Source organism: Mytilus edulis, chromosome 6 (genome assembly GCF_963676685.1).
Source record: "Mytilus edulis chromosome 6, xbMytEdul2.2, whole genome shotgun sequence".
NCBI lineage: Eukaryota > Metazoa > Mollusca > Bivalvia > Mytilida > Mytilidae > Mytilus > Mytilus edulis.
Genome location: NC_092349.1, coordinates 82,717,770 through 82,737,910, shown reverse-complemented (window position 1 = coordinate 82,737,910; position 20,141 = coordinate 82,717,770). Strand labels below are relative to the sequence as shown.

At 32.5% G+C, this 20,141-nt stretch overlaps 2 protein-coding genes across 2 annotated transcripts in view; both read left to right on the top strand.

Moving 5' to 3' along the window:
• The window catches only part of LOC139526681 (protocadherin Fat 1-like), a 34,666-nt gene extending 33,676 nt beyond the window's left edge, over positions 1-990 (top strand). Inside the window, exon 22 of the mRNA XM_071321842.1 lies at positions 539-990. Coding sequence (XP_071177943.1) covers positions 539-590 — 52 coding nt within the window. The 3' untranslated portion in view covers positions 591-990. The remainder of the gene's footprint in view (positions 1-538) is intronic.
• Positions 991-5,942: 4,952 nt separating this feature from the next.
• Positions 5,943-20,141, top strand: part of LOC139526680 (cadherin EGF LAG seven-pass G-type receptor 2-like) — a 34,291-nt gene continuing 20,092 nt past the window's right edge. The window contains exons 1-5 of the mRNA XM_071321841.1: positions 5,943-6,000; positions 10,284-10,373; positions 12,590-12,760; positions 14,493-14,568; positions 18,894-19,057. Of these exons, the coding sequence (XP_071177942.1) occupies positions 5,943-6,000; positions 10,284-10,373; positions 12,590-12,760; positions 14,493-14,568; positions 18,894-19,057 (559 nt within the window). The remainder of the gene's footprint in view (positions 6,001-10,283; positions 10,374-12,589; positions 12,761-14,492; positions 14,569-18,893; positions 19,058-20,141) is intronic.

The following is a 20,141-nucleotide window of genomic DNA, read 5'->3' as shown; positions in this document are numbered from 1 at the left end:
TAGATAAAATCCGACACTACTGCTACGTCTTTATTTTATTTGTTTAAAGGGCATTATTATGTTTATTCATTTTTTTAATTAAATCGTGTTTTTTTTTTACGTTTTTTGCTTGCCATGCAGGCAAATGACCTACTGTATATAAAATAAATAAAGCTGTGATATGCTTGTCAATGAGACAGCTATCCACCAAAGACCAGCCGGACAAAGATGTAAACAATCAAAAATAACAGTCATACCTAAATTATAACTAGATTATGAAGACATGTTAAAATGTGTAACCTAATCGGTGGGTTCAAATTTTGAAAAAATATTGAACGAATGACCGAACAACACACTAATTGACGAATTCAATTATTAATGTTGTTCGTTCACGTGTTGTTTTGCTGATCGATTATAGCAGTCCTGATAAATTAGTGATAGAGGTTTTATCTTCATCTTTTTGGTTATAGTTGAAGTATGAAAGATCAACTTGTATGACGATAATTATGACTGACCATGGAAGATATATTTCGTTATCATGTTCATTTTTCCTTTGTAGCATGCGTAAAAAGAAGCGGAAAAGACCAATGAAATCATTTCAAAGATATTGATTCGAGAAAGATATTAAATGATTAAAGTATACTCTATTGTAAAAATTACATGTATCCGTAAATGTGATATTCTTCAGTATTAATTCAGATTATGTTTTGCCTATTTTTTCAGTAATAATCATGCGATAACATTTTGTGTTTTATGATTATCTATGTAATATGTAACAGGGAAAGAGTGACGTTTATGATTTATTCAAGAATTCGAAAAGTGCTATATTTATGTTAATATTACCATGATTTTAAGTTGTTTATTTATTTATTTTACCTGTGTCTTTATTTATAAATGCCGAAAATGTTGTACAAAATGCGCACTCACATTAAACTACAGTAAACTGTGTGTTGACATATAAAATGATCATTGATATAGTCATATTATAGAAATTAAATGTTTACAAAACTCCATATTGTTCGAAATACTAAGGATTTACTACCCACAGGAATAGATGATCTTAGTTGTATTAGGCAAAACCTGACGTAATTGTTAGTCTCCAATGCTCTACAACTTCGTGCTTTATGTTTTTTTTTAATCCTGCAATTAGCTAACTATTTTACTTGTAACAGGTATAATAATCATTTGCTGTACAGTTGTATTTGTACTTGTATATATAAATACAGTCTGCTGATATCCTGCTTTCTTTTTGTAGCAATGTGTAATGTGGATATTCCTTTTTCGGTACAAGTTCATTTTAGGGTCCTCTTCGCGGTCCGCGTTTAAACTACGTCGATTTATTTGAGAAAATAGAGACAATGCTTTTAGATTTGAATAACTAAAGTTTCATATTCCTGACTTGTTACAGGCATTTTCAAATGCAGAAAATGGTGGATTGAACGTGGCTTCGCTTTTCGTCCTGTTTCTAAAGCTCATACAAATAAATTATATATTTTCTGAAATTGCACATTTATTGTATATTTATTTATTTATTCGACCGCTTTTGTGTAAAAAAAAACCGCTCGGTTTAACGTACACAATTGACAGCCTGGTATCCTTGATTTTATTTGTTAGCTATTTTTTGCAATAAATTTTTCTTAAATAATTCATATTTCACATAATTAGAATGTTCTTAAATTAATACAGATGTGATAATAATTGAATGATATCTTTTTTTGCATTGGAAATTATGAAAATGACTAAATGATGAAAAGCAACTCATAGTCTTCTTATTTCATCGAAATATAACAGAAACACATTATATGTCATCTGTCTAGAACCGTTTAAGTGTTTAAATGAAGGTACGTTCATGTTTAAATTCAAATGAAATCTCAGTATGGAAAAGTGTAGTCCTCTTTCATTAAAAAAATGTATGTTGTGGTTTGGCAGTTTCATGGAACAAATCAGTGACTAAAATATTATTATGTCGAAATAAAATCAAGCTATTATGGGATGTTTTAACATCCGCAAGTTATCACATTTTCCGCAAGTCGATGATTGCAACTCTGTTTTAACTGATGTTAACTTAATGCTTTAAACTTTACTTCTAATCTATCGGGACGTCAATAATCATATATCAAGATATAAAATGACAATAACCAGTGTGAAAATCAAATGAAAAAAAACTTTCAATCCCGGTCAACGTTCCAAGCGGCGTTAGTTAAACTTCACATCGTTTACTCTTCATGTAAGTCTATACACAGCAACAGTCCTTTACACAGGCACGTATATACATCTAAGCCGAACAATTATTAAATAGTACTGACCCCAAAGACTTAATAACATTAATGGTACCAATATTTTTCTGCACCAGATGCAATTTCAACAATGAATATCTCTTCAGTCATGCTCGAGGCCAAAATATTAGAGAGTCCCAAGATTATTAATATATGTAGTTTGTAAAACGTAGAGCCAAATATAAAAAGGATGTAGTATAATTGACAAAAAGACAGCTCTCCACAAAAGACTTAACTTATCAGATGGATACAAATAGAAATATAACACAGCGTAAACCAAAGAAGGCAAAAAAATATAAAGCCAAAGTCGAATAAGGATAAACGAATTTGCATGAGGGAGATATATTTCTTAATTCAAAATAATTTCAGATATTAGGGAGGAATATATTAGGGTATTTGACTCTCGTTTTGATTGACATTAAGATTTCAAACCCTGCAAAGACTGATAAACAGAAATTTCTTTTATGAACCCCATTTTTCTAGGTGGATCACACTGAAACTAATGAAAAGAAATTTTGGCTTCAATAAATCATTTCACAATCCTACGTGCTTAATGTAAATACCCCCCCCCCCTGTATTTTCCTTCGATCTGTTTAAGCTTTTGGTTTTGCCATTTAATTTTGATTACGGTGTTTTCGTTTTCGATTTTTCCAGGAGTTCAATATTTTTGTTATTATACTGTTTCCTTCATCGGGACAATATGACTAAAATGGAAACAAAATGAATATCCAAATTCATGCAAAGTCAACTTTACTTGAGGGAACGCTTTCTAAATTTATCAACAAAGTACAAAGTGTTGTGAATCATGTAGGTACCGCAGCACTGACTTCTGAGCTGGAGATATCCTCGGAGAACGACAGTCCGTTAGAAGTAGTATCGACACAGTGCTAGTAAATGAATAGAATGCCTCCCAAAATATAACGCTAAAACATACACAATTTGAAAGCCAGAAATGTATAGTAACATAGAAACTTTCAAGTTATCTACCTTGTAGACACTTAAAATTAATAGTCAAATTCATCCTAATAGCCAGTCATAGGAGTAGATTCACAACAGTGGCCTTATTTACATGCTGCTACGCACATAGAGCTAGCATGAATCTCGTTACTTAACTAAAAAAAGGTAGTAAAACACAAGACAGCAATGTGTAGAAATAAATGAAGTAACCGGATCTTAAGTCAATGGAACTGAAATTATTTAGGTGTAGCTTGATCTATGTTTTAAACGAAGCTATCGGGAGCTGTCAATCTTTTGCAAATAAAGTAAAGAAGTATGTTTTTTTTTATTAGGAACCGATAAAAACTTTTAAAAAAATGTTTTATTAAAATAAAATAAGAAGATTTGGTACAATTGCCAATGAGTCAACTATCTACGAAGTTCCAAATAACGTAGAAGTTTTAAAGAATGACTATGGTTCAACTTACGGCCTTCAGCAATGAGCATAAACTAAATCACAAAGTAAGCCATAAAAGGCTTGATAATAACAAATGTTCAACAATTCAAACGAGAAAACTAACGACCATTAACAGATGTTTCAGTTTATCTAATCATGGTCAGGTTAAAATGCTGTAAACCACATTAGACTCACGTTTTATTAGAACTTGTTACTAAAACATCCGTGTATTCACTGTTGATATGTACAAATAAAGGTTCATTTGATGTGCTACGATGAATGAGTCAAATACATGTATGGCTCTTTATTTCCAAGTTGGGTACCCATGCCGTTCGAGTTTGGTCAATAGTGCATGTTGGGTTACCGCCTTAGTATTATACACCTATTCACTGGGTGTGAGGGTAATAGCTAGTTTGTTGACCCTGAGATACCAACTATTGCTCGAGGCAAAGCCGAGAGGAATAGTTGGTATGCGAAGGGACAACAAACTTGCTATTACCCGCACAACCAGTCATTAGGTGTTTTATACTGAACAACACAGTCATTAAGTGTTTTTATATACCTAATTAACTAATTTTCTAAAAGTGTACATATATCATCTGAAAGAAAAGAAAAAAATGTCACATAACTTGACATGCACAAGATGAACTATTCGTTTTTTTTTTTTTTTTTTTTTGTATAGTTCTTCTTGTATTTGTAAATATTTCAATAATTGCAATGAAGACTAGAAATACGTGTGTTAAATTCCGTGCAAATGATAAATTTAAGCTAAAGTACACCAAACGCAAATTCACTTTTAGAATACGACGACCGAACCCATATTATGAATAAGGTACTATATTTTAGATCTTTAAAAAATACGTGCGAAGTTTTTTTTTCTCTTTTATGAAAAAAAATAAAAAGTAAAATCACAAAACGCATCAAAAACGAATGGACAAAAACTGTCATATTCCTGACTTGGTACAGGCATTGGTTCTTGTAAGTGAAATTACAATCAACACAAACAGATTACACTGTTAACAATATTAGAGTTTGACGTTGCCAAGCTAAATAGTAAATGACATCATTATTGTCCAATGAAAAATAAGCATGAAAAAGTATAAGATCATCGTATAACAAGTAAACGATGCCCTTACGAGGAATCTTCTTTTGTCATGATTGTTTTGTGCTAATTTTACAATAAATTTCCTCTCAGCAGACTCTTGTTTGCTAGTACGTTTTGTTTTCATGTATTTTATTTATGTTATGTGATCAACGGAAATGGTACTCAATAAAAGAAGTCATTTGCAAATGATTTTTACAGTTTGTTTTTATGTTGTGCTATTTCACTTATGTCGTAGTTTAGGGGGATGGATGCATACTAATATACGTGTTCAACCACGCCACATCAAGACTGTCATAAATCAAGAGCCTGTAATTCAGAAGTTGTCGTTGGTAGGTATCTTGGTTCTTGTTTGGTCATTTATCAGACTTTATTCTTTGTTTGATTGGTTTAGCTGGTTGTCATGTCTGAGTTTTATATAAAACTGAATATACGGTTTTGCCAGGCAAGCTGGGGTGGGGGACTGTCCCCAAGCTTGTCTGGCTAAACAGCCGTTTGACGTCATAGTAATCTGGGGGATTAGAGCTTGTCTGGCAAAACAGCCGTTGGACGCCAGAGTAATCATGGACTCCAGCTTGTCTGTCAAAACAGCTGTTGGACGTCAGAGTAATCTCGGACTAGTCCTATATGTATTGACTTGTAATTTTCGAAGAGTGCACTATCATATACAAAATGTTTCATAACTTTCTGGAATGCCACTGATAACTATACAATAACTAGATGATATAAGCCGTCACGGGATTATTATTTTACTTCACAAAAATATAAAGAAAATAAGCAAACAAAGTTACTAAATTTACTCAAGTAATACGTTGAATAAATTATTATTCAATGAAAGCAGTAACCCAATATCATGACGCAAATCTTTATACGTGCTGACGATCATGGAACAAGTGTTTATTTCATATAATAAATTTAATTCGATTGTTATTTGTTCTTTCAAATATATTGTATAATACATCGTTCTAACCAATAGAAAATGGCAAATAAGATTTGTTTACTATAACAATGTTGAAATTTAAATTATTTGATTTTATGTTTAACAATATGAATATGAATGAAAGAAGTTGTCACACTTACATAACACCAACCTTTCCGTTCACAGACTTTCAAATGTAGAAATAAGAGACCCAAAGACGCGTTCACATAAAGTCATGTATAATCCGTAGAAAATATATCATATTTTATAAAAATGACCATTAAAAACAACATCGTATTTGCAGCACTTGTCCTGTTATGGAAATTATATGGTAAGACCTAAATTGATTTAGATAAATTTACTTTTTTTATATTATGTATTATGTTTTAGTTTATTAAGATTTTTTTTTTTTTTCTTCATTTTAAGACAATAGTCTCAAGATTAAGCAATTAAAATCTAGCGGTTCGCATATCAATTAAAATCTAGCGGTTCACATATCAATTAAAGTCTAGCGGTTCACATATCAATCATTGTTTCACGGTACTTAGTTTATTATTATTACATTTTATTAAACAAAAGTATTGGAATCAAGTTTTAACAACCAAGCACAATCCTCTCCAAATAAGTACAATCAGAGACATATATATGTCTCTGGTACAATATACAAAAAAAAACCATCAAGGTGACAGTAATATATAATTCAGTACAATATGAAAAATATAAACAATAAATATTTCATGTTTAAACAGTTAACAGTTTGTATACTAGTACATTTTAAGATACAGCAATTCTAATAAAAAAAAACGTTTTGCATAGCGTATTTAAGGGGGTTCGCGGGTCTAAATCATTTATATAGGATTTCTCTATATTTTTCTATAAATGAACTTTATCTTATAGTTAATAGAAAAATAAAATAAAAAAGTGGGGTCACAATTCATTTGCGCTCACAATCTGCCTTCGAAAGAAGCATACATTTTTGTAAAGGCGTTTTTTTTTTCTGTTGAAGTAATAGGAGATATAAAAGTAATATCGAAATATAAAAAAGGAAATTTATTACAGAAATCGCTAAAATTTTACAATAATTTAGTTTAAGTACAGCTTATATGGAAATTATATTAAAAAAGATAGGTCACCGATGAGTTGAAAAAGATATTTCAATTTTAGAGCCAAAAATGGCATTTTTCCACTAAAGGGAGATAATTTGGAACTTTTTCAATGATGAATACATTTTGAAAGTCATCTGGGGCCAACTAGAATTGATTGTTTTGAATGATTTTTGTACCATATGATAAAGTAACAACTACAAAAGGAAATAAATAAAATTTGTAATGAAAAACAAATGTTTGATTTTTTTCTGAAATTTTTATACCCTCGAGCCTCCTTAACTATATGTTTATTTTTACAAAGAACAGTTGGGGCCGTATGCATAAAACATCTTAACTTAAGTATTCCTTAAACTTAGATTTCACTAAGAATTTCCTTAGTTAAGTCAAATTCTTAAATGGTATGCATAAACTTACTTAAGTATTCACTTAACTAAGGAATACTTAAATCGGAACCTTTCTCTAGTTACCGTATGATAAATATTAGCTCATCACATGTACTCATCCGTGAAAAAGTCTGTTATGATTATTTTAATTTATTGATCAGTGCATGCTTTTATTTTAAAGAGCTGGGGTTAAATTGATATAGACATGTAAAACAATTCAATAGAACGTAACATAGTTTAATGATGAACAATTGGCGCATATAAGACAACGCTTTTTATGGTTGATGCTTTGACGGATGAGCATTGGTAATCCAAAACTTTCCTCTACTTAATCTTTAATTATCTTTCATGGGTGTAATATTTTCTGGAGACAACAATATGTTTTAAACTCTAACAAAACATGATCAAGGTTAAATCAGTGGCGTAGCACAAGACTGAGTACAGCATTGTAAGCATGCATGTGCTAACAAATAATTTTACAAAACACTTTTTTTCAATAAAATGTTCACTTATCGTTGAGCTTATTATGCGCTGCCATCTCCCTGTCCAGAACCCTTGCCTACATTTGCTTATAGTTTAAAAAAATCTATTTTGATGTGAAATTAACATTTTTATCACTTCCCTTTTACAACAAAAAAAGGGGGAGGGTAGATTGTTTTCCAGAAATCCATATACAAACTAGGATATATTTCAAAAGTCCTACAATCTTTACTAAAACAAATTATTACAGTAAGTATATTCTCCACATCTTAACGAACTTAGAAATATTTTCGAACCGCAATATATCTCTCTGAATATATAAGGTAATATGACAAAAATAGTTTAAAACGAGTAAGGTATCACAAATACCTTATATAACCGACGAATTCCATGGGGACTTCTGACTGCCGTAACAGTGATTCCAAACAATCAACCTAATTGTTTCATATCCCCCCCCCTTTATGAAAGAAATCCACCTCTGGTAGGTCTTAAAACTTTTCGATATTGTCCCGGTAAGTGAATAAAAAATTAGGGTATGCCCTACATCTTTAGAATAAAACTGAATTGAAAGTTCAAATGACGCACCACCCCCACCCAACCCCATACAAAGTGATTTGTTGATTATACGTGATTCGAAGAAAATAACGATGATCTTTAATATTTACTTATTATTTAGCAATAAATAAACGAATAATTAGTTTATTACTGATATATATATTAATCAATCAAATTGTAGGTAACATAATAATGTTTTACCAAAAACGCAAACTTTCGACTAATTTTTAACTATTTTTGAAAATTTAAGGTAGCTCTATATGTACCTTAGACTTAAGTGTTACCTTAGGCGTTTCCTTAGTATAAGGAGTTTTATGCATACCACTTAAGTGTTGTGGGCGTGACTTAAAACATCTAAGATTTTACTTAGGAAATACTTAGTTTAAGATTTTTTATGCATACCACTTAGATAAAAAGGGCGGAGTTTCCTTAACTTAAGTGTTTACTAAGGAAAATCTTAACTTAAGTAGCTTTATGCATACGGGCCCTGCTGGTACTTATGCCTCGTTAACACGGACAATTTAATTCGAATCGAATTCGCTAACCGCGTTTACACTCTTCTTTTTTTAATTCGAATTGATTCGAATTGGCTAATTCGAATTAACTAATTCGCATTAAAAATTTGTTTTTGTTAATCCGAATTAAAAGTTAATGTCGTTAGGACAGTAAAGCGAAATTGACGCGCATTCCAATTCGAATTAGGATTGACGTTAGGACGTTAAACGTTTCAAATGCGAATTAAACAAATTCGAATTAGTTAACGCGAATCGAATTCGAATTACGTGTGAACTCAGCATAAATGTTAACGTCGTTTGGACCGAAAAGTAAATTTGACGCGCATTGTAATTCCAATTAGAATTGACGGTAGGACTTTAAATGTTTCGAATGCGAATTAAACTAATTCGAATTAGTTAATGCTGAGTTCACACGTAATTCGAATTCGATTCGCATTAACTAATTCGCATTCGAAACGTTTAACGTCCTAACGTCAATTCTAATTCGAATTAGAATGCGCGTCAAATTCGCTTTACTGTCTTAACGACGTTCACTTTTAATTCGGATTAATAAAAACGTATTTCTAATGCGAATTAGTTAATTCGAATTAGCCAATTCGAATCAATTCGAATTAAAAAGTGTGTGAACGCGATTAGCGAATTCGATTCGCATTCGATTCGAATTCAATTCGAATTAAAGGTACGTGTGAACGAAGCATTATGCTCTTTTCGCAATTTGATTTGTAGATTCTGTATTTTCTCCTTGGTGGTTTCAAGTCAGAAATTTGTAATAATACGCTAATATTTTACCTGTAAAATGAAGAGTATCAATATTGTCATTCTAAAATTTGTTTCTAGTCATTATTCAAAAGAAACAAATTAAAACAAACAAATTAAAACAAAATCTGAAAAAAAAAGAGTTGCTGATTGACCAAGACGTTGAAAAAAAAACCAAAAAAAAAAAAACCACACACACACACACACACAAAAGTGCTAACAGATAAATGAACACTTTTATATGGGGCAAAATAAAAACGTTTATCTTAAATATTAAACTATTACAAAAGCAACACTGAAAATAATTCTTCATTGTATTTAGTATACGAATGTTTTAACCATACCGATTTCCGTGACATTGACAAGTTAAATCACTTTTCGTCGGGTGAGCTTGACACCAAAACTATGGGACACGAATGTATGAAAATTAAATTATCGGATGTAGTTCTTCGTAAACAATTGCATGAAAAAAAATCCTTATCAAATTCAAACAAAACACGATTTTTCAAAACACGTTACAAAACTATAAGGTTTTAAAGCATACTTATGGACGTTCTAAACGACATGTTCTCCGCAGTGAAAGACACTTATTGTGAATGTTGGTGAAAAAGTGTAATTTTTGTGCAACGTGTTTTCATGTTTTTACTTTTCGTATTTTTGTTCTTTTAAAAATCAAAATCTTGCAAGTTGACAAAAGCATCGTAAATGTATTTTATGTTATTTTTTTAATTGCCGTGAATTTACCATTTGATTTTTTGTTCTTCCATAAATATTTTCAGATTGAGACCCTCATTAATAATCTGAAATTGTTTATTGTAGATGTTAGTGCTTTGACCGTATGCACGAAAGACGAAACTACTGGAGAGAAAAACGGACTTACCAACAAAATTGATGTAAACGCTGAAACAGGTAACCTACGATTACATGTTTCACAAATAAAAGTTACATTGTATCATGGTATTAAAATAAATGATAAGTTTCCAAAATGATCAACTTGGAATGTTTGTTTTTTAATATAGTATCTCATGATAGAATAAAGGAGTTAATATCTGTCCTGTAAAATTAGAAACAAAAGTAATGATTGTTTTTAATCGTCCATCTGTTATATTTAATAGTTCTTTTGGTAATAGAAAAAGTCCGACATAATTTTCATGTTTAGTACAGTTGTCCCAAATGTCCCAATTATTGAAAATTTACAATAACAATTTTCTGTAGGAGCCAATGCCTCTCAAATTATATATGATATATAGAACAACTGTTATGTTTAATAGTTCTTTTGGTAATAGAAAAAGGCCGATAGAATTTTCATTTTTAGTATAGTTGTCCTAAATGTCCCTATTATTGAAAAGTTACAATAACAATTTTCTATATAAGCCAAGGCCTCCCAAATTAAATATGAGTGTCTGTTTGGGGTTTACAGAATATTGAACAATCAGTTATAAGTGCAGAATAGAAATGCCAAAACTATACAGAATAAAGGAAATTCAAAAAAAATAGAGAATAAAAGGATCATTAAGGTTCATGTGGACCCTATGGCTAAAATGGCCGTATTTTCACCTCAAAATTTACTCTGAGTACAGGCAAACCTGTGCATCTGGAAACGTTTTAAGGCATAGCATGCCCTAGATAAATAGAATTCAAATGCATTGTATGATTTAGAAAATTCATAACTTAACTGGATTTTGCCGTACACTTTTTTTTCGTCCCTGCAGAAGATGATAAAATTAACAAACAGTTGAGTTTATCTTGATATGGTCCACTCAGGTACACAGTTTAAATAACCAATTATTGTCAGGTATCTATTGTCCATCTCATGTCCATGTAAAGCAATACAGCTCACTTCAATTATTACCTGTGGGGAAGTTCTCAAACCTGTTTCCCAACTTAGTTTATTTTGGCGCCTTCTGGAGGAATGAAAAAAAGTGCACGGCAAAATCCTGGTAAGTTTTTATTTTTCTAAAACATAAAACATATTTGAAATTTATTTATCTAGGGCATGCTATGCCTGAAATTTTTTACAGATGCGCAGGTTTGTCTGTACTCAGAGTAAATTTTGAGGTGAAAATACGCTCATTTTAGCCATAGGGTCCACCTGAACCTTAAATATACCAGGTATAATCTATATTTCAGTCCTAAACCGTTGATCGTCAAAGAAATTTTTATACAATATTACACAGCCTGCATATTTTTATGCAAAATTTTATTTGAGATACCCCCGGATTTAAGGATGTTCGCTTCTCTTGTTTTTGAATTTCTGACAGATATTCGGATTTCTCTGGTTTTATCTATATAGTCCCATTAAACAATGCCCGCTAACCCCTATTTTCTTTTTAAAATTTTATTACATATAGTTTAAAAAGCCATATTTGAAAATTTTATAAAATCCTTGTTATTTTTTTACTGTTACAAAAATGTAAATCATGGTAGGAAAAATCTAAAGAGAATTATTTCCCGCCAAATTCTTAATGGCTTATATCTCGAAAACAAGCACACGGGCCATGCATTTTCCCCCCGCCTTTTTAGTTCAAATTTTTTTACACACCATCAATTGATAACAGTCTTTTTAAAAGCTTGTTATTTTAAAATGGAGTAGCAAACATCCTTAAACGAAACTAATTCGCTTAAAAAAGAAAATACAAAATATTGCTTTAAAGACAACTATTTGTGCTACACATTCATTTTTTATGCGAGGATATGAACAAAATTTGACAAAGCGTTTCTAAATTGAAGTTTGTTTTTAATCGTGAATAACCAAAACATGTTTATATATTTGAAAATGACATCATAAAACTAAAACCTCAGAATACTCACGAAAAGATAGTGCACTTATAATTTAATCAAAATTTTGTTTTAACATATTTTATTTGCATTAAGAGAAATTGGATAAGACATTTCAAACAGATTTATTTTTATTATTTAACATATTTAATGAATGGCTATTATTTATTTTGAGTTTATTGAACCATAAAATTAAGTTTTGACTCTTCACATTGAATAATCCGGGAAGACTTAGAACTTTTAAGAAACAAAGCCGAGAAACTTTAAAAGCGAGCAAGAAGATGATGTAAAGATAATAAAATGAAGGTAAATAAGATTTGATTTTCGATAAAAAAATATACTTTCAGGAGTTCTTGTTGTGTTGACTCAAACTAGTGAATTTGGTTATGACTGTTGTGGTTTCGTGTATGAGTGGAAGTTTCACACCGCCGCCACAGGATCATTTGATGCGCAGGTTTGGAGACCTCAAGCGACTGAACTGTACCTATTGATTGGATCTAATTCGTTAACATCCACAAGTAAGTTTACTACTGCGCAGGTGTGAAGCCGTCAAACGACTGTCCTCTACGTATTGATGGCATCTAATTCGTTAACATCCACAAGTAAGTTTACTACTGTGCAGGTGTGGAGACGTCAGGCGACTGGCCTGTACTTATTGATGGAATCTAATTTGTTAACATCCACAAGTAAGTTTACTACTGCTTATCAAGTTATTAGAATAGTTTTGCGCGCGACTTTAATTCTTGTGCATACAACTATAAATCTTGTGCGCACAAGATTTAAATCTTGAGCCTACAACTTTTAATCTTTTCTAAACATGGATCTATATGTGCTAGTAGCTGGTCATGTGTTCTACTTGAAAATGTTGTTACATAAACATTAGGAATACTTCTTTTGGTTTCTTACATTTTATTAAACGAGTATATAAATTATTAGTTGATGTTTATGTGAAATCCTAATGATGTGATTTTACGGTGGCGTGCTTGCCTCTATTTCTTAACTGTTCCATGCAATAACCTAGCTAGGCTACCTCAAAATTGACGTTTGCTGCTTTTCCAGCTGTACAAGGAGATGTGCCTTGACTGGCAGAATTTATTATACAGATAACAGATTAAGCATGCGACATTTAGGAAAAAGAACTAGAACATCTTAATTCTTAGTCGGAATAATGTGTCCATGTACAGAAGGGTAATATGTCGGCTACATAACTGTTACCTTGGAAACTAGCGCATTAAAATACGATTGCGCATGTTGGACTGATATAAGAAGTTTATATTTTGTTCGTTTGGATTTTTTGTGCCCCTGTCCTAAGTCAGGAGCCTGTTGTTCAATGGCTCTCGTTTGTTGGTTTGGTTCTTAAGTGTTTCTCGTTTCTCTGTTGTATAGATTAGACCGTTGGCTATCCCGTTTGAATTGTTTACACTATTCATTTTGGAGCCCTTTATAGCTTGCTGTTCGATGTGAGCCAATACTCCGTGACGAAGACCATGTCTATATATTTTTTAACTTTTTATAGAGTGTTGTGTTATTGGCACTCATACCACATCTTCTTATTTATATTAACATGATATCGCGCTCAATACATAGTTTATATTGTATTGGCTATGTGTATTCCATTTAATTTGTATCTTTATTTTTATATCAAAATTACATGTATTTATTACCAAACCAACACTTGATCTCGAAGGAATGGCAAACGGACGGACACAATACATATTTGTTTTGCCCCATTCATGGGCATTATGTTTTCTGGTCTGTGCGTCCGTTCGTTTGTTTGTTCGCTCGTTCGTTCGTCCGTCTGTCCCGCTTCAGGTTAAAGTTTTTGGTCGAGGTAGTTTTTGATGAAGTTGAAGTCTAATCAACTTAAAACTTATTACACATGTTCTTTATGATATGATCTTTCTAAATTTAATGCCAAATTAGAGTTTTTACCACATCTTCATGCTTCACTGAACATAGAAAATATAGTGCGGATGAGGCATCCGTATACTGGGTACACATTTTTGTTTTCATTAAGATAAACTTGTGTTATTCACAATACATTGAAGTTCATTTTTTAACTTTCAAAATAACGCTATTTCAATTAATAGTTAGATACAGTAAACATGATTTACATTTGAAATATTTACCCAAAAAAATGCTTTAGTGCAAAACAGAATGAATTAAAAGATTTCACCCTTATGGTTAAAGATTACACGTTCTTTACTTATTTAAAACAAAAATAACAGTAACTATTTATTTTCTTCCTAGATCCTGGTACAGAAGAAATTCGCACTATTGCCAATGGTCAGAGAATCCGAGCCAACAAAAATGATTATCCTGGAATGTAAGTTTGCTTGCAACAGAAGGGGAGGGGGCGGTGATCCTTGGTGCTAAATAATTAAGAAAAAATACGATTAAAACATGTTTTGCGTATGTGTAATTGTGATGGTATATCTATTTCGATTGTTTGTGTTTCTTTTTACTTTTACATGTTTAAATATGTTTTATAACTTGTTCCGTTTTGTACTTAACTGTTCTATCTAGCTTAAACATAGATCTATGTATGCCAGTAACTGGTCAGATGTTCTAAGCTTCAATTTTGTTTTATTAACATTAAGAATATTTCTTTTCATTTCTTAAATTTTAGTTAATTTTGGTACATAAGTAAATTACTGAACCAAGTCAGGAATATGATAGTTGCTATTCTTCCGTTTAATGTTTTTGAGCTTTTGATTTTGCCATTTGATTAGGGGCTTTCCGTTTTGAATTTTTCCAAGGAGTACAGCATTTTTCTGATTTTTTTTTTATAAAACAATTGATATACACATACCAACATTATTGATTTTAGGCTCACAGACAACACATACTTGTGCGTCAAAGATGCGCATTCACTGTAAAAATAAAGCATGCATGCAATAAAATGTATAATTAGTTTAAAGAATAGTTAATCTCGAATTACTAGAACTAATTTTAAAAATGCGCGCTATATGAGCTATATCAAACCGAAAAATATAGAAATTCTTGTAATCTTACTACTAAGAGTGTCTTGTAAAAGAATTAGGAATAAAGAGAACACTCTGGAAATCCCCAAATACAAAACATATCATTTGACAAGGATGAGATTTTGGCGAATCATAAATCCTTCATGGCGTCAAGGAAAATTGCATTGAACAGCAAATTGGAGGACTATTCACATAGTTCTTAATTTATGAATGCGATTTTTTCAGAGACCTGATTGTTTTGACCCCTTCTGACAAAGTGTCCTCGTTTACTCCATGGTCTATAGTAGTCCTCAGAAATTCGTAATTATTTTGAAGTTTTTGTTCCAATTGCTATGTTAGGGTTCTCTTAACTTAGGACATTATATCACATTTCGGAGATGTTCATGTTTAATTGATATGTTTAGATCGCCAGTAATAGTATGGTAGAAGGGGCTGTAAATATAATAAGGCGAGCAGGAATAGTCGCAATATAGAGGAATTTTTATGTATTGTTCTAAATCAAGGTCCTGTAATGCTTGCTCAAAGTTACATACTTTAGGTGCAATGTTTTTGGTGTAACTGTGGAATTCAATAGGAACATACTGGTTATAAGAATAAAATGGAATTTCAGATGTTACTCCCTTGTGATGCAGAACATTGTTGATGTTAATAATCATCCCTTCCTTTATTGGTAATTTGAACAGGAAGGAATTTCCTCTTTTTCTCATGTTAGGTTCCGATCTCTCTGGACAGAAAAGAGATACATCAAAGATTATACTGACCCAGTCTATATATTGGAGAACATTTATTAATGCATCCTCTGTCAAGTGCACATTCTTTCATACGTTTTTGAAAATTAACAGGCTCGGAAAAGAAAAGTTTATAATGTAATTTAATCCCAGTGGATGATGAAGATGTGAAAGAAGGTCATCAATACTCCGAGAAGGCGATCTCGATTTCGATTTGGACTTTTTTTGTAACATTAGGCGGATGGTTATGTTCTTTGCCCATGACTACGTTTGTATCTTAAAGTAGAGTTAAAGCTCATTATATTTACATCACTGTAGGCTGGACTTGACAAATGTCCCAATCCTTTGATGTTATCATTGGAACCATATGACATTATAGTACTTAGTTCCCTTATCCAAATATTGTCATTATCTTTTCGGAAAGGAGTACTTGGTATAAGGCTATTGGTGTGGTTATAAACGTCCTCGATGATGCGTACTTTTATTGATAAAGACGGATTATTGTCTTTTTGGTTTTTAAAATGGTTATAAAAACCCTGAATTTCGGATCTTTATTATTAAGACCGGTGTTGTATTGTCCTTTAACGCAAAGTTTGTTGAGTTGCATCAAAATGAAGTTGTGCAAACAGAGCAGATTTAATTCCGGAAACGACATTGTCCGTGGAACAGTACAGTGTTTTAAAAGATTTAGCATAATAAGTTTTTCTTAAGCTACCACTAAAACCAGGAGTCTTGATTAACATATAACATGTCTTACACGTGCTATTTTCCTTTTTAGCTCACCAGGGCCCGAAGGACCCCATGTGAGCTTATGCCATCACTTGGCAGCCGTCGTCGTCTGTCGTCGTGAACTATTTCAAAAATCTTCCCCTCTGAAACAACTGGGCCAAATACCTTCAAACTTTAAGTAAATGTTCCTTAGGGTATCTAGTTTATAGATTGTATCCGAAGTTTTGATCCATCGACAAACATGGCCACCATGGCTAAAAATAGATTATAGGGGTCAAATGCTGTTTTTATGCCCCACATACGATAGTAGAGGGGCATTATGTTTTCTGGTCTGTGGGTCAGTACGTTCGTCCGTACTACCGTTCGTTCGTCCGTCTGTCCCGCTTCAGGTTAAAGTATTTGGTCAAGGTAGTTTTTTTATGAAGTTGAAATCCAATGCCCACCTACGATAGTAAAGGGGCATTATATTTTCTGGTCTGTGGGTCCGTTTGTTCGTCCGTCCTTCCGTCCGTTCGTCCGTCCGTCTGTCCCGCTTCAGGTTAAAGTTTTTGGTCAAGGTAGTTTTTGATGAAGTTGAAGTCCAATGCCCACCAACGATAGTAAAGGGGCATTATGTTTTCTGGTTTGTGGGTCCGTTCGTTCGTTCGTCTTTCCGTCCGTTCGTCCGTCTGTCCCGCTTCAGGTTAAAGTTTTTGGTCAAGATAGTTTTTGATGAAGTTGAAGTCCAATTCACACCTACGATAATAAAGGGGCATTATGTTTTCTGGTCTGAGGATCCGTTCGTTCGTCCGTCCTTCCGTCCGTTCGTCCGTCTGTCCCGCTTCAGGTTAAAGTTTTTGGTCAAGGTAGTTTTTGATGAAGTTGAAGTCCAATGCCCACCTACGATAGTAAAGGGGCATTATACTTTCTGGTCTGTGGGTCCGTTCGTTCGTTCGTCTTTCCGTCCGTTCGTCCGTCTGTCCCGCTTCAGGCTAAAGTTTTGGTCACGATAATAAAGGGGAATTATGTTTTCTGGTCTGAGGATCCGTTCGTTCGTCCGTCCTTCCGTCCGTTCGACCGTCTGTTCCGCTTCAGGTTAAAGTTTTTGGTCAAGGTAATTTTTGATGAAGTTGAAGTCCAATCAACTTGAAACTTATTAAACCCCATGATACGATCTTTCTAGTTTTAATGTCAAATTATACTTTTGAACCCAATTTCACGGTCCACTGCACATGGAAAATGATAGTGCGAGTCGGGCATCCAAGAACTAAGGACACATTCTTGGTGGCTGATATTTCAGAAACAAACGCTTTAGAGCGAGCAAATCTGATATGTGGTAAAATTGTTCAATTGGTTAAGATCTATCAGCCCTGAAATTTTCCAACGAATCGAACAACCACTTGTTGGGTTACTGCCACTAAATTGGTAGTTTTACGGAAATTTTGCAGTTTTTATGCCCCACCTACGATAGTAGAGGGGCATTATTTTTTCTGATCTGTGCGTCTGTTCGTCCTACTGTCCCGCTTCAGGTTAAAGTTTTTGGTCAAGGTAGTTTTTGATGAAGTTGAAGTTCAATCAACTTGAAACTTAGTATACATGTGCCCTATGATATGATCTTTCTAATTTAAATGCCAAATTAGAGTTTTGACCCCAATTTTACGGTTCACTGAACATAGAAAATGATAGTGCAAGTTTCAGGTTAAAGTTTTTGGTCAAGGTACATATATGTAGTTTTTGATAAAGTGGAAGTCCAATCAACTTGAAACTTAGTATACATGTTCCCTTTGATAAGATCATTCTAATTTTAATGCCAAATTAGAGAATTTTTTCCAATTTCACGGTCCACTAAACTTAGAAAATGATAGTGCGAGTGGGGCATCCGTGTACTGTGGATACATTCTTGTTTGTTATTATCTTAAATATTATTATAGATAGATATAAACTGTAAGCAGCAATAATGTTCAGTAAATTAAGATCTACAAAAAAGTTAATATGATCAAAATTGTCAATTGACCCCTTAAGGAGTTATTGACCTTTAAAGGCAATTTTACACAATTTGTTCATCAAGTTTGCTAACATTTAAAAATCTTCTCCTCTGAAATACATTTGAGCGATTCAGGCTCTTGAGAGCCTCTTGTTTATGTTTACAAGAAGAAATGAATTAAGTTGATTCACTTGAAGTAAATATCTTTAAACAGTCAAACATGTTAAAAGAATAAATTCTCTTTCAGGCATTCAACTGGAGGATTTATAGTAACTTATTTTAACGAAGGCCCAGAAAACATAAGGAGGTTAACTGGTATTACAACAGCAATCGGTGTATCGACTACACTTGATACTTCAGGTGCAACAGTCATAAACTCTGACTATGCCATTAGGTCCACGTATACACCGAGTAAGTACTATACTTTAACAAAAATTTCTAAATAAACTTTTCTCCCCTTAAAAATGCATGTAAGACAGGCATTTATGCTATATTTTTTGTTTTAAAAGTATTTAATAAAATCAATATTAGTTATCGGTTTTCAATATGCATTGCACATGTGAAGTAGGACCTGTTTTCCATCTACGTTACTTGCGATAACAACCTGATTTGACTGCGATTTACGTTACTACATGTCATATATTTTTATGTAGTGTTCAAGTAAGAGGTTTAACTACCTATAAAACCAGGTTTAATCCACCATTTTCTACATAAGAAAATGGCTGTACCATGTCAGGAGTATCACAATTGTTTTCATTACGTTTAATGTGTTTGAGCTTTTGATTTTGCCATTTGAATAGGGACTTTCCGTTTTGAATTTCTTTGAAATTTATTTTGATTATGATTTAACTTTTTATTGTATACTACTATTTGTCTTTCATTTTATGTTTTGAAGTCTGTTGTGTCATTATTTTGTATGAAATGTTTTGCATGCTGTTATTTTTCTTTTAGTCGTTTCTTTATTTTTGTCATGCTTTTGTTGGTCTTTCTCTGAGCTTCCTTCCACTTCTTTTTAACTTATATTGTATGGTAAAAAAGATATCGGATAGTAAAGAGAACAACTGTGTATTCATTTATTTTAATTGGTTACAATTTTCATGGATGAAGGAAAAATTACATGTTCGTGGATATTTAATTTTGTAATCTTTGCCAAAGCCTGCATACAAGCCCATACCATTGAAGATTTAATTTCGTGATTCACCCTTATTCATTACCTTATATTTAACATTGCCATAAAAGTGCGAGGTTAGGCTAGCCACAAAACCATGTTCAACCCACCATTTTCTTCTTATAATGTCCTGTATCAAGTCAGGAATATGGCAATTATATATAATAGTTCGTTTCTGTGTGTGTTACATTTTAATGATATGTTTCTGTTGTGTCGTAGTTCTCCTCTTATATTTGATGTGTTTCCCTCAGATTTAGTTTGAAACCCGGATTTGTGTTTTTTTCTCAATCGATTTATGAATTTGGAACAGCAAGTATACTACTGTTG